Source organism: Callithrix jacchus, chromosome X (assembly GCF_049354715.1).
Source record: "Callithrix jacchus isolate 240 chromosome X, calJac240_pri, whole genome shotgun sequence".
Classification (NCBI taxonomy): Eukaryota; Metazoa; Chordata; class Mammalia; order Primates; family Cebidae; genus Callithrix; species Callithrix jacchus.
Genome location: NC_133524.1, coordinates 47,618,748 through 47,635,666, shown reverse-complemented (window position 1 = coordinate 47,635,666; position 16,919 = coordinate 47,618,748). Strand labels below are relative to the sequence as shown.

At 40.7% G+C, this 16,919-nt stretch overlaps 1 protein-coding gene across 2 annotated transcripts in view; it reads left to right on the top strand.

Moving 5' to 3' along the window:
* Positions 1-16,919, top strand: part of SLC9A7 (solute carrier family 9 member A7) — a 151,437-nt gene that overhangs the window by 81,412 nt on the left and 53,106 nt on the right. For both annotated transcript variants that reach the window (XM_035289162.3, XM_035289161.3), the window contains exons 3-5: positions 100-177; positions 7,602-7,678; positions 10,176-10,288. In XM_035289162.3, coding sequence (XP_035145053.1) covers positions 100-177; positions 7,602-7,678; positions 10,176-10,288 — 268 coding nt within the window. The remainder of the gene's footprint in view (positions 1-99; positions 178-7,601; positions 7,679-10,175; positions 10,289-16,919) is intronic.

Sequence of the window (16,919 nt, the reverse complement as noted above, 5' to 3'; positions counted from 1 at the left end):
TCAAACTTTAGTCAATGGCTTCAAATATTAAGCAGATACTATAGAAAGAATTGGAGTTAAATGAAAAAAATGGCTTTTTTTTTCTTTTTAAACTTTCAGGTAACATTTGATCCAGAGGTATTTTTCAACATTCTTCTGCCTCCAATTATTTTCCATGCTGGATACAGCTTAAAGAAGGTAAGAGGTTTTTTTTTGCCAGTATTTCTGAAATCATGTGAATCTCTGTGTTAATTTACCTGCATAATTTTCTAGTTATTTTTCTTCTCCCAGCTTGCTTATTACTTTGTTCTGTACCCACTCAGAGACTATAGTTGACTCCTCATCAATGATTCATGTCTGTTTTAAAATCTGGAACTCCCATACATTGCCAGTGGGAATGTAAAATGGTACAGCCACTCTGGAAAACAAGTTGGCAGTTTCTAATAAAACTAAAGTTGAAATTGACATATGACCCAGAATTTCACTCCCAGAGAAATGAGAACTTATGTTCACATAAAAACCTAGATATGATTGTTCATACGAACTTGTAATAGACAAACACTGGAAACAACCAAAATGTTCTGTAATAGGTGAATGGTTAAACAAACTATGATATATCCATATCGTAGAATACTACTCAACAGTAAAACAGAACAACCTATTGATATACCCAAAAACCTTTATGGATCTCAAAGGCATTATGCCAAGTAAAAAAAAAAATCCCATCTCAGCAGGTTATATACTCTATGATTTCCTTTATACAGCATTGTAGAAATAACAAAATTATAGGGATGGAAAACAAATTAGTGGTTGCCAGCAAACAGGGATGGTGGGGTCATTGGGGTAGGGGTGCTTATAAAGGGGTAGCATGAGGGACCTCTTCAGGATAATGGAACAATGGTGTATTTTGATTGTAGTGCTAGTTATGCAAATCTACACATTTGATTAAATGACAGGGAACTATGCACACACATTGTATTAATGCCAGTTTCTTGGTTTTTATGTTGTACCATAGTTATGTAAGATGTAACCATTGGGGGAAACTGGGTGAAGGGTACATACAACCTCTTTGTACTTAATCTTTGCAACTTATTTGAATCTATAATTATTCCAAAATAAAAAGTTTTAAAGACCTAAGTATCCATATTACTGGGGGTCATTGTGCTAGACAGCAAGATTGGGCCAGAGCCTCTAGTTATTTAAAATACCAAATACTAGCCTGGGCAACATAGCAAGACCCTGTCTCTACAAAAAGTAAAAAAAGTAGCTGGGCATGGTGGTACATGCCTGTGGTCATACTTACTCTTGGAGGAGGCTGAGATAGGGGGCGTAAGCCTAGGAGTTTCAGACTGCAGTGAGCCATGATCGTGTCACTTTACTCCAGTCTGGGCCACAGCAAGACCCAGTCTCTAAAACATAAATAAATAAATAAATACAAACAAATGCCAAATATCTTTACAAATATTTGTGAGTGGCTCCCTCCCTCTCCCATTGTGGTTATATTATATGAAAATTAAGCCTCCCCAAAGGCAGGTAACAGCTGTGGAACTTGTTTCATCTCTCTTTCTGAATGAGGAGTGAAGGAAACCCTTTCAGTGAGTCTAGAGAAGAGAGATTTTACCTGACAATAAAACTCAACAACATCCTTAGGAACTAGAGAATGCCTCCCAAATTGATCAACTCTAGCTAAATCAGTTGAGAAGAAAAGAGGAAAGAAACAAATTACCTATGTCAGGAATAAAAGAAGGGACTTTACTATAGACCTTCAGATATTAAAAGGATAATAAGGGAATATGACGAACAATTTTTGTGCCAATAAGTTTGACAACATCATGATGATATCTTGCCATGAAAAACAACTCAAAAAAAGAAAAATATATAAATCTGGCAACCTGGGTGAAATGGACAAATTCCTTGAAAGACATAAATTATCAAAACTGACTTGAGAAGAGATGGAAAGCTGTATTAATTAAAGAAATTGAGTTCATAATGAAAAACCTTTCCACACACCCACATGTCTTTACTGGTGAATTACATCTAGCATTTACAGAAGAAATAATATGAGTCTTACACAAATTCTTCCAGAAAACAGAAGACAGAACACTTGTCAATTCATTTTATGAGAGGATACCTGTCCATCAGTCTGGTTCTTCTGTTAAAGCCACTCTGCACTTTTCAGATGATTTTTAAACGATTTCTAACCAACATAAATATAGTTACAGTTTACAGAGCATTTGCTACGTATTAGGAATGGTTATTCTTTATTTCTTTTTTACATCCATTCTTTCTAATTTTCACAGAAACTCTGTAAGAAGATGATGGCAATTGAAGATTAGTTTACACTGCTTCTCCTCCAGGTTTCCAACTCATTGATAAACAGACACAAGGAGTTAACTTGTGATTAAATTATTTCTTTAAGATCCGAAGTCCCTGGTAGATACATGTTGGAGTATATCACTTGGCCTTTAGTAATGGGGCTGCTTACAGTCTACCTTATGAATTGAGGACAGGTACCCTTTAGTCACCAGGTTGGTCACAGTTACAGGTAAGGAGGCTGAAATGGAGAGATCCTAGAAATTGTTGGGCCTCCCAAAAGCTGCCTCTTTTGCCCACAGCATGGAGGCTAAAGGAGCAAGAACAATTCCCAACCTTGCACAACAGGGTTAAGAATACAAATCAGGGTCAAACTCACTTCCCCTTTCAGAGATCAAGTGACCTCTCCTTACTGCATCACCTTCAGGGCAGGAGGGGAAGGGGGAGAGGAATGGAACATAAGTCCCCTCTCCATAATAGGTGCTTGAGGAGCAGGAGACTGTATGTTTCTGCACACCAGCCCAGCACATTTGTGTACTCACATGTAGTGTCCTGTGTTTTACTGATGATGAATCTGAGCTCAGAATGATTAATGACAGATATGAGGTTATGTAGTGTGGGACTGAGTCAAGGTGATACCCTCTCTGTCTGACTCCAGGGCTCAGAGTTGTTCCTTTGTCCCTTATTGCCTCTGGATTTAGGTTTTCTGTACATCCTTTTCCTGACTACTCTGTGGGGTTGCCAGAGTCATCCGAATTTGTGTGTCATCTACTGACATGTAATAGATAGGAAATGGTTATTATGGGTATAAATAACGTCATTTTTTTACCTAAGGAGAATTTGGGAACTCTTATTCAGATCAAATGGGTGATGAGTAATTTGATATTTTACATAACGAATCTTAATGTATAATCAGTCATAGTTGTTTTAAAATGAAACCAAATCATGGGTTGTGAAAGCCACTCTGATGGTTCAAAAACATTTCAGTTTTTGCAGAACCTTCCTTTTATCAGCACCATTTTCTCAAAAGAAAAACCACTCACAGGCTTTGCCAGTTCCTAATCAATTTGTTTTTGAAATGCTAGCCTGAGTGGAAAAAAACCCCACAAATTGGTTTTTGTCTGCTCTCACAATACAGTAACCAACACAGAAGACTTCTGTGATTAAATATGGGAGGGATTTCTACCCACCAGGAAACAAGCAATCAATTCTGCAGCAGAAACCAGCTGGGTGTCCTCCAGTTCAGCTCTGACACTATCTACCTGGAGATACTGCCAGATCCCATGGGTTGAAGGCTTAGTCCCACAAGACTGCTCCCCTGCCCCACATCAGACACCTGTCACAACTCTGGGACTTCTGACTGCCTGGCTTCAAGTTGGGGTTCCCACGACCCCCTCTTTGAGTTTCATTGCATTGCTAAAGTGGCTCACAGAACTCAGGGAAACACTAGCTCATACTTACCAGTTTGTTATAAACAGTATTACAAAGGATACAGATGAAGAGATGCATAAGGCAAGGTGTGGAAAAAGGGGCACGAAGCTTCCATGCCCTCCCCGGGCACCACCGTCCAGGAATCTCCACATATTCAGCTGTTTGGAAGCTCTCCGAACCCCATCCTCTTGAACCTTTTATGGAGGTTTCATTGCATAGGCATGATTGACAACCACGTAGAAATGTGGTTGGACAAAAGGGGTGTGATCTAATGCTGATAGACTGAGTGGGGAAACCCAGCAAGGCCTGTCCAGATTCTTCTTGGCCTCTCTGTGTGGCATTCTTTTCTCCCCAGTATAGGGTGGGATCCCTTCTGAAATGAGGGTCTTATGACCTACATCAAAAAGGCAGGAGAAAATTAGAGTATATTTTTAGTTTCTATGGCCTGCCCTGGGACCAAAAAGGAGCAGATGAAAGGAGGGCAAGGGAAGGTCAGAGAGATTCTTTTTTTTTTTTTTTTTTCTACCTGCTTCTGAGGCCTAACGTGCCCAACGTTACAACAAAAGACTGTAACAAGAGCTATGGGAGTTTATAAGCCAGGAACTGTAGATGAAAACCAATACATACACATAATATCACAGCTAGTCTTTCAGGTTATCAACTATTAGTTTAGTTTCTTTCCTTTTTAAATTGTGCCTATAAAGGCACTTAAATAGTTGGTCCTTAATATGGTTGCCATCACTGATGAAATCTGTTGTCAGTGAAATGTGTAATAAATATTTCACCATTTAATGGATGGTGTATACACAGATAACATTCAGACCCTTTGACCTATGCAGATCATGTAGCTATCGTGCAGACATGGGCCTTCTGACTTAAAAAAGTTCTCATTGGAATTAGCTTTGATTTTGTGCTACCACTCATGGTTTGCTTAAAGGGCCTTGGCAGGGAAATAATTCACCCATAGACGCCATTATTGGTGGACTTCCCCACCAAACACACACACTCACTCACTCACACACATATACAATAACATGTTAAAACTTGCCAGTGGAGAATGGAAGGGGATAGAATTTCCCAAGGAGTAGCAGTGTAAGGCTTAGAATGGTACAGCTAGAAACTGGGATATCAGGTAGACTTTCACCAAAAGCAAACCTTCGCATCCTGGCCTTTCTTACACTTATATTCTTGAAGACTTTACCAGAGCATGCCATCATCTTTTGTTTCTTCTTTTCATTCTATAGCTAAGGAGGAAAAGTAAGGTAGATTCTGAACCAATCATGGCTGTATTGTAACCAAATAAGGGTAGGATGAAAGATCTAGGGTTTCACTGGACACCTCCTGTCCTTTCTTTCCCAAAGAGAAGTGGAAATCAAAGAGCCGGGTGGCAGGGCAGCTTGCGCAATGAGAGCGCGATGCTTTGCGGGTGGGAGACCAGCTTTCTGGGCAGGGGCTTGGTTTGGCAGACATGTGACTTCAAGCAGCTTACATCATGCCTTTGAGCCTTGGGTTCTCTTGTATTAGATGGTCCAAATAACACCTTCCAGATAGATCATTGTGAGAATTGGATGGGCTAATATATGTGAAAACACTTTGTGAACTATGTAGTATGCGTTTAAGTACTAGACATAATACACAAATAGGTAGCATATCTTTTCAAAATACATTTAAGTTTCAGCTCACATCAGATATGAATGGGGAGATGGGTAATTGTGTGTGTGTGTGTGTGTGTGTGTGTGTGTGTGTGTGTGTGATTTTAGAATACATTATGAAAGTATTTTTGGCTGCAGATTTACATTCCTAATTTTTTGCTTTGGCTAATGTCATGAATATGAATTTATCTAATTTATATTCAGAGTTACCATGGGAATATCTACCCAAAGGAAAGCTGAGTGGCAAGGGAAAGCACATCTGGGATTGAAATTTGTTCTTAGATACCTCACAACTGTCATTCATCTTGTGGCTTGTTCTTGAAGCACTCCTAACCCTCCCTGATTGAAGCCCTTTGTGGAGCTTTTGAAGGGAAGCAGACTTACAGCTGTTGATTTTTTTGAAATATAATTTTTTTTCAAAACATTGGTATATAAATGCATTAGATTAAAAACAAAAAGGCTGTGATTTAAGAGGCAAACATAATGTGTCCATCATATGTACAGGCAGCATCCTCATTCAGTGCCTGTCAGCATGGCAAGCCCTTGAAGGATTTTCTACTGAGCAGGTGGCTTAGGGGTAGCAGGCATTTCTTGACACTTTCCTCACTGACTCAGTTAGGGGCAAGCACTGGGAAGGCCCTGTGTTTAGATTACAGACCCGAGGACGCCTGCAGCCCTTTGTCTGGCCATGCTTCCTGGTGGCTGCCTGATCTAGGCTGGGTTCTTCTTCCTCTCCCCTGTCTTTTTCTGATGTTGCTCAGCTGACATGCTGGGGCTCTCCTGCGTTTTAAAAAATCTTTAGGTAAAGTGTTCCTGGCCCTTGTCTGATCAGGGTGTTGGGGGATTTTGTTTGTCTGTTGTTGTTAAACAGTTCTGATTGTCAAATGAGAATGGCTTATGCCTTGAGGAGGCAGAACTGTGGCTTAGGATCCCAGGAACAGGCAGAATTTCCTCTGTTGGAATATCCCACAAGCCTAGTGACCTGTAACAAGTAAATCCTTCAAACACAACATGGTAAGACAAGTAAATTCTTGTGTGTGTGTGTGTGTGTGTATTTTTTTTTTTCGAGATGGAGTCTTGCTCTATCACCAGGCTGGAGTGCAGTGGCATGATCTCGGCTCACTGCAACCTCCCCTTCCCGGGTTCAAGCGATTCCCCTGCCTCAGCCTCCCAAGTAGCTAGAACTACAGACATGCACCACCATGCCTGGCTAATTTTTTGTATTTTAGTAGAGACAGGGTTTCCCCATGTTACTCAGGCTGGTCTTGATCTCCTGACCTCGTGATTCACCCGCCTCGCCTCCCAAAGTGCTGGGATTATAGGCGTGAGCCACTGCATGTGTTTATATTTTTAAGGTAACCAATGTGCAGAAACATTGAAAGGATTGCAGTTTTGCAACCTCATTCTGAATAATTTCTAGATGTGATATTGATGTCTGTTTCTTCCTGTGTAAATTCGACCATCTTAAATGGAACTATCTGTTTCTAATTTCTCCATATCCATCTCTCTTTTCCTTGTTTCCTAGGCTTCAGAGATTAATCTAGATAATTATATAGGCAGACACTTCAGGTTCCATGAGCAGATATTTAGGACTCTGTTTGTTTTCTGATATTAAATTAAACAGAAAGCTCATGACATAGCACCTTCACACTGTGTTTGTTTCAAGCTTCTATTTGTAATGATCTTCTGAGGTACCACCAGAACTGGAAGAGACGTGCTAAATCACCAAGTAAAATGGTGTGGGTTAAATCTATAAAAATGATTGATCTACTCACACACAGACATGCACAAACATATACACACACTTAATGTGATTTAATGTAATCATCCAGAGCAGTTTTGTCTGAAAATTTACTAAGTCCTTGCTTACTTGCTTAGTACCTAGCTGTACAGAAGATAACTTAAAACCATGATGGCAGGCTGGGCGCAGTGGCTCACGCTTGTAATCCCAGCACTTTGGGAGGCTGAGGCGGGTGGATCACCTGATGTCAGGAGTTCAAAACCAGCCTGATTAACAAGGTGAAACCCCATCTTAAAAAAAAAAAAACAAAAAAAAAAACTGTGATGTCTAAAGTTAAATAGCAACATATAGGAGTAACTTCAGATGTTACTTAATGTAATGGAAGCAGTAAGTAGAGTTCCACTTTTTAGAGACTTTTTATGTGTTTCTTAAGCTCATTGTCAAAAATCACAATGTGATTCTTGGGTTTTGTTTGTTTTGTTCAGAGACACTTTTTTAGAAATCTCGGGTCTATTCTGGCCTATGCCTTCTTGGGGACTGCTGTTTCGTGCTTCATTATTGGGTAAGTGAACATTTGTCATATAACCAAATTACACATGTTCCATAGAGATGAGATCCATCTGGGTCCACAGAGTCCAGTATTTTGATATTATTGATGATGGCAGTCAGGATCGAGAGCTACATTGTTCAGTATCATAGCTATTAGCCATGTGGCTATTTAAATTAAGATAAATTAAAATGAAATAAAATTATACTCAATACCCAGATCTTGGTTTCTATTATCATTCTTTGATAAAAAGAACCAGAGTCCCTTGCAGAAATGGTTAATTCTAGGGCTGGGGCAGGAAATATACAAGATAAAAATGGAGTATCTTGTAATGCCAGAAAGTAAGGAAGTGCTCAGAAAACAGACAAAGCAATGTAGGGGATGTCAAGGGACACAAGAGCCAACGTGAAAGCCCCTGTAATGGTCAAAGCCCCCTCAATGGCTGAAGAACAACAAAACAAATAACATTGTATTAGATTATCCCCAAGAGCATAAAGTAAATATCCCTGAGTCCATATGGATATAAATAAGTGACTGGATGAATAAATAAATGGGGGAGAAAAGACAAATCTCCTGTGCAGAAGAATTCCGAATACTTCATGTAGATAATCCCCCTCGAGGAGGTGGAGCTCAGTCCCCTCCCACTCCCTCTTTGAGTGTGGGCTGTGCATAGTGACTTCTTTCTGAAGAGTACAGTACAGAAAGGAGGAAAAAAGAGTAGCTTTACAGTGGAGAAACCTGACAAATACTACCGCAACCAGGTGATCAAAGTCAGCGTCAGCAGTGGTAAGTCACGTTGATAGTATGCACCTTGATATGTGTGATGAGAAGGGTGCTTTACCTCTCTGGTCTTCCACTCAAAACCACATTATCTCAGTTTAATCATGAGAAAAAAATCAGACAAATTTTAGTCGAAGGACTTTCTACAAAATATCTGACCAGTACTCCTTAAATCTGCCAAGGTCATCAAAAATGAGCAGTCTCAGAAACTGTCACAGCCGTCAGGAAACGAAAGGGATTTGATGACTAAATGTCACTGTGGTATCCTGGATAAGATCCTGGAACAGAAAAGGGACATTAGGTTAAAAACTAAGAAAATCTGAATAAAGTTAGGACTTTAATTAATTTTTTAACAATTAGCTAGAAACCTGGAGATAATAGCAGGGGCCTTTTATACCATCAAAACAGGAGGGGCTTGGACTTATCCTTTAAGAGATGGCACATTATTGAAGAATGACAGGTTATATAACTGGCATTAGAGATGATAGGAAGCAAAATGGGGAAAAGGCTGCTGAAGAAGTCTATTGTGTAAGTCATGGACTGTGGTGAAAGGAAATGGAGAAGAAGGTCTTGTTCCTGGAATGTTTAAAGGGTACATGAAAGAAGCCTTTGATAAGCAACAAAGGGCAAATCAAATCTGTAACATACAATTGCTGTGAAATGAAATTGAACTGGTTAAGTATCTAGAACAGTGTCTGGCACACAATAGGCAAACATTAAGTTATAGTTCTTTCTTCTCAAAAGAATTCCATTCTGTGAATAGTTCTTTTGCTCCTAGCTTAGCTAGTCCACTCTTCTAAGAATTTGAGACACAACGGTGGGCAATGACATCAAGAATCTCATTATTAGAGGGTTGGCTGTAGAGTATAATGAGTCAAGTCCATGTTATTTCACTCCTCTAACCCCTGCAGCTGCTGCTATCACTGCTGCTGCCACCTTGCGTGTGCACATGTGCACACATGTGCACGCACACATACCCTTGTAGTATGTACTAGGCCTTTTCACAATCCTCACTCTTCCTCCCTCCTCCCAATTTGCAAGCTGTCCTGTAGGAAATGTGCTCCCGCCAAGCTGAAAAATGTAACGTGATAGTCCCTCTTAGATCATGTCACAGTCTACATAGCTTAAGGAGGGATATTGCTGCCTGCCCGACCCATGCAAAGAGTGAGAGGCCAGATATCTTGATGGGTATGCAGACATTCTAATAGGACATTTAAAGATATTTGCCTCTTTTTCCCTTCTTTGAAATAATTCTTGGCAGAGAAGGCAGTAGTAGATCAATCCTTTGGATCTTTCTGACCAGCCCATTTTTTTTTTCTCTCCAGTTTCATCGAGTCTACTGATTTCTCTGACTTTAAATGCATTATCTTAGAATTCTGTGTTTTGTAGCAACTTATTGCTACGAAAACATTATGCCAGGTTCTGTTTCTTCCTTTTCCCTGTATTACCCAGTTGCTTAAAATGCCTTAGTTTTGTTGCTAATTAAAGACTGTGCTTCATGGTTGCTTTAGTTGTTAGCAAGTATAACTTTTAAAAATGAAATGTTCAGATGTTTCAGCAAGATGACATTAACTGCAAACTATTACTTGGTACCAAAGTAAGTGTCCAACCCTGGCAACTGCCTGTTATTTTCATGAATCGCTAAGAGTAGTATTCTAGTACTATGCTGCTTGCATGTTTGCTAAGTTACTTATTTTTTTCTCCTGACATAGTTTGCTTTACCTTCTTACAGAAATCTCATGTATGGTGTGGTGAAGCTCATGAAGATTATGGGACAGCTCTCAGATAAATTTTATTACACAGATTGTCTCTTTTTTGGAGCAATCATCTCTGCCACTGACCCAGGTATTTGGCTTTGTGTATTTGGCTTTATCATTATGGTATTCCATTACTTCAATCTTTAAAAGTTCAGAGCAAGTATTAACTTTTGTTGCAGTAGGGAGAATGTAGTATTTATTTGCATGGCATGGTGGTGGAACAAATAAACAATAGGTGAGTCTAACAGACTTAGATGGCTTTCCTTTTTTGAGACAGGTTCTCCCTGGGTTGCCCAGGCTGGAGTGCAGTGGTGCAATCACAGCTCACTGAAGCCTTGACCTCCCAGGCTCAAGCAATCCTCCTGCCTCAGCGTCCCAAGCAGTGGGACTATAGTTAGATGGCTTTTCTAAGAAGGGCATGTAATTTCCTTTTCTATTATTAATTTTTTTTGTGGTAACAATGCCTGACATTAAATTTACTATCTTAACAACTTCAGTAGCATTAAGTATACCTACATCATTGTGAAACCAATCCCCAGAACTTTTTCATCTTGCAAAACTGAAATGCTATACCCATTAAACAACAACTCCCCAGTCCCCCTTCCCTGCAGCCCCTGGCAACTACCTGTGACTTTCTGTCTCTATGCATTTGACTACTGTAGATACATCATACAAGTGAAATCATACAGTATTTATCCTTTTGTGAGTGGCTTATTTCACTTTAATGTCCTGAAAGTTCATTCATGTTATAACATTTGTCATAATTTCCTAACCTTTAAGGCTAAATAACACTGCATTGTGGCTGGGCGCAGTGGCTCATGCCTGTAATCTCAGCACTTTGGGAGGCCGAGGTAGACGGATCACAAGGTCAGGAGATCAAGACCATCCTGGCTGGCATGGTGAAATCCCGTCTCTACTAAAAATACTATAAAAATTAGCCAGGCATGGTGGCGGGCACCTGTTGTCCCAACTACTCAGGAGGCTGAGGCAGGAAAATTGCTTGAACCTGGGAGGCAGAGGTTGCAGTGAGCCAAGATTGCGCCACTGCACTCCAGCCTGGGCGACAGAGCAAGACTCCATCTCAAAAGAAAAAAAAAATTCATTGTATCTGTATAGCATGTTTTACCTTTGATCTTAGAATGACTAATTTGGTCATAATTTTTACACTTAGATTGTCTTCTTTCCCAGTGTTGTCCTTTTGCCTTCTTTTCTGCAACATATCATTTGGTTTAAATAATACCTTTTCTTAGTAGAAACACACATGATTATCTGTAGTGAATGTAATTTAATTTGTAAACTCCTTTTGTTCAGCATTCCAGCAGGAGCATGCACTGTGACATGGTTTTCTATTCATCAATCCCTTGCTTTGTATTTTTCAAGTGTTGTTTGAACCAATTCTTACAAGTGAATTATTACATACCGCTCCTCCCTCGCAGCTCAAAAACAAACAAAAATGTTCTCCTTTCCAAGTTGGAACTTGTAATTTGATCAGTTTGCATAAAGTAGTTACAGCCATTCTCTTCCTTGGTGTCAGCTATTGAGAGTACACCTTAGGGAAAGAAGTTCTGGAGAATGAGCTGCTCCTGTCCTCACAGTGGAGATAGAAAGGTCCACTCTTTGTCTCCAATGCCCTCTAATATTCTGAACTGTAATAACCTTAGAGATACTAAGATACCCCACTTGACCATGTCCCCTGGGGGGTCCTCTCCATTCGTGATATCTTATAGATCTTTCTTTCAAGATAGAGATGTTCTACAGTCTGCCCAGTCCATTGTGGTAACTAGTAGTCACATGTAGCTTTTGAGCAGTTGAAATGTAGGGTAGTGCAATTGGGAGACTGATTTTAACTTTTATTTAATGTTAAGTAATTTTTTTTTGAGGCAGAGTTTCACTTTTATTGCCCAGACTGGAGTGCGATGGCACGATCTCAGTCACCACAACTTCCACCTCCCGGGTTCAAGCAATCCTCCTGCCTCAGCCTCCCAAGTAGCTGGGACTACAGGCATGCACTACCATGCCCAGCTTATTTTGTATTTTTAGTAGAGACAGGGTTTCACTGTGTTGGTCAGGCTGATCTCGAACTCCTGACCTTAGGTGATCTGCCCACCTTGGCCTCCCAAAGTGCTTAGATTATAGGTATGAGCCACTGCGCCTGGCCAATGTTAAGTAATTTAAATGTAAATAGCCACATGTAGCTAGTGGTTACCACATCAAACAGCATAACTCTAGACAGTTCTGAAGTGGTTCTGAAGAATCTCGATGTTCCAAAAAAATATTGACCTCTCTTACCTTCATATTTTATTACAAACACCCTGAGTAAATTAGTATGAAGACTTGGCTGTCGAGGCACTGTGGTTTGTGAAAAGGTGGGATTTGGAGTCATGGGCCTTGGGTTGAGTTCTAACCCTGCCAATCACTGATCAGGTGGCCTAGGCACACATTATCCCCTCACATCAGTTTCCTCATCCACAAAGGAGAAATGATGGCACCTATTTCCTAAGGCTGTTTTGAAGATGAAATCAAACAACGTGTGTAAGGCACTGAGTGTACCATGTCCAAATGATGCTGGTTTATGTCCACATATGACTCAGGCAGAGATTTCCCAGTTTTCCTCATGTTTAAAAAATAAATAACAGATCATCTCTTAACCCAAGCATGTTTCCAAAGAGATCTCTGAAAATCAGCTTTATTATTTTAATCCTGTGCTGTCTGTGACTGTCTCCAGATATGTGTCTATGGAGAAATAGATCTTCATAAACCTGAGAAAGGTGTTTTTCTGTCTGAAAATGTGTTTCTAACGATACTCATCTATAATTCTATTACTAATATCTTACTAGTACCACTAATAAGTAAAGGGAAGTTAATGTAACATAAAGATTGATATTGTTTCCTGAGCTATCAGTGTTGCTTCATTTAATTGGATAGAGAGGCTTACTTTTCCAGATTATCTTTATAATTGTTTACTTCCCTTTAATGTGTCTATGCTATGGTAGAAAATAATGGAAGGCATTACCATGCTACTCCATTTTTACTTGGCCTATGGAGATTGGCACAGTAAGGGTTTTATAGAAATGGAAGTTCTAGATAATTGAAAGTTTAAACTTGTTAAACATCAGGACATTAACTTTAACTGCTTTTTTTAATAGAAATCTTCCTGAAATGTAGAATGTTTTTGGAAATTAGAAGTGTTTTGCCAGCCTCCAAAAAATCTGTTGTTTGAAAACTTGGGTCATAAAAGAGATAAAAGCTTAAGTGCAGAGTTAAGGATCTCAAGACCAGATTGACTTCTAGTGCCTGGTGCATCAAGCAAAAATTCTGATATTGGTAGCCTGGGCAACATAGCAGACCCTCATCCCCACAAAAAAAAAATTTAATTTAGCTGCCCATGGTGGTACATGCCTATAGTCCCAGCTGCTCATGGCGGGGGTGCTGAGGCAAGGCGATTGCTTGAGCCCAGGAGTTTGAGGCTGCAGTGAGCTGTGACCGCACCACTGCACTTCAGCCTGGGCGACAGAGCAAGATCTTGTCTTTAAAAAATAAAACAGAAAACTTTATAATTTTAGGATACAGAGTGGTATTGACTGATGATATGAAGGAATAAGAATCCTTGTCCTTATACTTGGCTTCAGACATGAGTGATTAGCCTTCTGGTCGAAGGTGACATAGTATGTGTGGGATAGTGTAGGCTGCATTGTGACAGGGAGCCTTCTCTGTTCTGTGGTCATGTGTCATGGCTGCTGTGTGCCATCTTGGTGGGCTTTTGTTTTAGATAGACCCACAGTTAAAGAAAAAACCACATTTCCTCCCTGTGATGCCTTCCTAGGCAGCCACTGGAGAACACAAGTACTATTCCTTCCTGTGAGCCATCATGATGTCATCTCCCCAATTTTAATTCATCACCTTTGTACTCTTTGAGTCAATCAGCCTGACTCACAGATTTCTATTTCATTCATTTATTCATTTATTTATATTTTTTTGAGACAGGGTCTCTGTCGCCCAGGCTGGAATGCAGTGGCATGACCTCAGCTCACTGCAGCCTTGACCTCCCAGGGCTCAAGTGATCCTTCCACCTCAGCCTCCAGATTAGCTGGGATTACCAGCATGCCTGGTTAATTTTTATATTTTTTGTAGAGATAGGGTGTCACCATGTTGGCCAGGCTGATCTCAGACATCTGAGCTCAAAAGATCCGCCTGCCTTGGCCTCTGAAAGTGCTGGGATTACAGGCCTGAGACACCACACTCGGCACGGGTTTCATGATTTGGGATCTGTGTTGTCCAAGACCATTTCTCTAGTTGCATCACTTGGGCTGGTCAGTCTTTTGCTCATCCTTTGGGATTTGGTTCAAATGTGCTACCTGCCTAATCACTCTTCCTAGACTCCTTCAATATCTGCTCCCTCAGATCTTTGAGTTAGGTCTGTGTTGTACATGACAGTACTTGCCACTTTGTATTGAGTGCTCACAAGTGCTAAGTGCCCTTGAGTACACGGATGAAGTATTCAAGAAAAGTTAGTCAAATGAACAAATTTAGGTCCTTGAGTTTTTCCTTCTTCATATATCTGCCATTCTTTTGTTTTTCCCACTGCCTGCACCCAGTGGTCTTCAGTTAGTTAATTGTGATTTCTCAGTCTGTGTCCAGTTGGAAACAGCTGTGACCCTGCTCACCCTGATTTCAAGGGTCCTGCTGTAGGGAGGAGGGCAATCAGTTTCATCTCTCCCATTACAAACCACTTACCTAGTCTGTCATCCCTATCCCATCGTCTTCCAGTTGTCAACACCCACATTCCTCCTCGTGGTCAGGCACAGACTTGCTCAGGAGGAGCACATCAGGGTTCCTGATCTGTTTTGCGAGGATAATGAGCAGGGAGAATGAGAAGTTGAAACTTAGATCAGTGCTATGTAAGTTTTTATTGTTATTATTATTAATTATGCTTTTAGGCCATGTGTGGTACACATTTCTGGTCGCGTCTACTTGGGAGGCTGAGGTGGGGGATTGCTTAAGCCCGGGAGTTCCAGCCTGCAGTGAACTATTATCACACCACCATACCCCAGCCTGGGCAACAGAGCAAGACCCTGTCTCAAAAAAAATAAATAAATGGCCGGGCGCGGTGGCTCAAGCCTGTAATCCCAGCACTTTGGGAGGCCAAGGCGGGTGGATCACGAGGTCAAGAGATCGAGACCATCCTGGTCAACACAGTGAAACCCCGTCTCTACTCAAAATACAAAAAATTAGCTGGGCATGGTGGCGCGTGCCTGTAATCCCAGCTACTCAGGAGGCTGAGGCAGGAGAATTGCCTGATCCTAGGAGGTGGAGGTTGCAGTGAGCCGAGATCGCGCCATTGCACTCCAGCCTAGGTGACAAGAGTGAAACTCCGTCTCAAAAAATAAATAAATAAATAAACAAACAAACAAACAAATAAATAAATGTGCTTTTTAGTCTTGAATAAATTAATTAAGTATATACTGCTTTTTCTTTTTTTTAACCATAAGTAACTAGTATTTCAGGAAAACCGTGTTCAAAAGTTGGAAGGCCTTTGGGGCCCATGTAGCTCAGACCCTCACTTAACTAAATCCTCCAACTTTGCTGTATGCTGAGCCCTCTTGGCCAGTAGTGGCTGTGTTGGGTGTCTTCTGCTTGACCCTGCAGATGATTGACTCACCACCCCGCTCCACCCTCCTCCTGGCCCCCGGAGGCTGATTTGTACGGAACATGCCAGAGGGTCCTTTGCCTTCTGGTTTCCTATTGGGTTTGTCTAAGGGGGAGCACCAGTGGGAGCCTGGGAAAAGCATGAAGATACAGGATTCAGGCAGACCATCTGCATCCCTTGATCAGAGGCCATAGCTCCTGTGAGGCACCCTCTCTGTATAGCTCCAGGTTCTGGTAATCACTCTTTTTCCTGGAGCCTTCAGCCTAGCAATGAACAAAAACTCCCCAATTCCAGCCACAAGTACTGCCTTCTCTCTTGTGGTTTCCCCATACTCTGCCCTCACTTTTATAAATAACTTCTCTATTAAACTCTCCTCAAATTGTTCAGTTTGAGGGTGCCATCTGTTTTCTGCCAGGACCCTTACTGAAGGAGCCTTAGGACCCAGGGCTCCTGGCCTGCCAAGCCTGGGCTGTTCATCAAGATCAGCCTCTATCAGTATTGAGTCCCTGGGGGGTTGATGTGAATAGAGGCCTCCTGTGCTAACCCACAGTGCACATGCTATATGGGTGAGGAAGAAGATTTCTCATGTAATCAATCACTGAGATTCAGAGGAATTTTGATACTGCAGCATAAAGCAGCCCATCACACAGGGCCTGTTTTCTTTAATCTCTGAATTGGGGGAAAGGAGAACACTACCCGCCATATAGGGTTTTATGAGAACTAAATGGCCTAGCATAGTGCCTGCTTCATGGTAAGTGCTCAATAATTATTTTCGTTATCACTGTTCATTTTTCCTCAACATTGGGTTAAAATAAGCCAATTCTTATGTCATATTATAATAAACTCCTAGAGTAAAAGTTTCATGTAAATATTTCTCATGTAATAAATAATACAGAAAATAACTTTGTAAAGATTAATTCCTAAAGATCTTTCCTATTGTGTAACCTGCTGAGCTGTATTTAAGGATGAAAGTAAGAGATTAACTTTGCATCTTGTGTTAACATCTGTATTATGAAGATGACATGTCCTTTAAGAACTGCTGATGGGCATGCATCCTATTGATGTCTGGTTA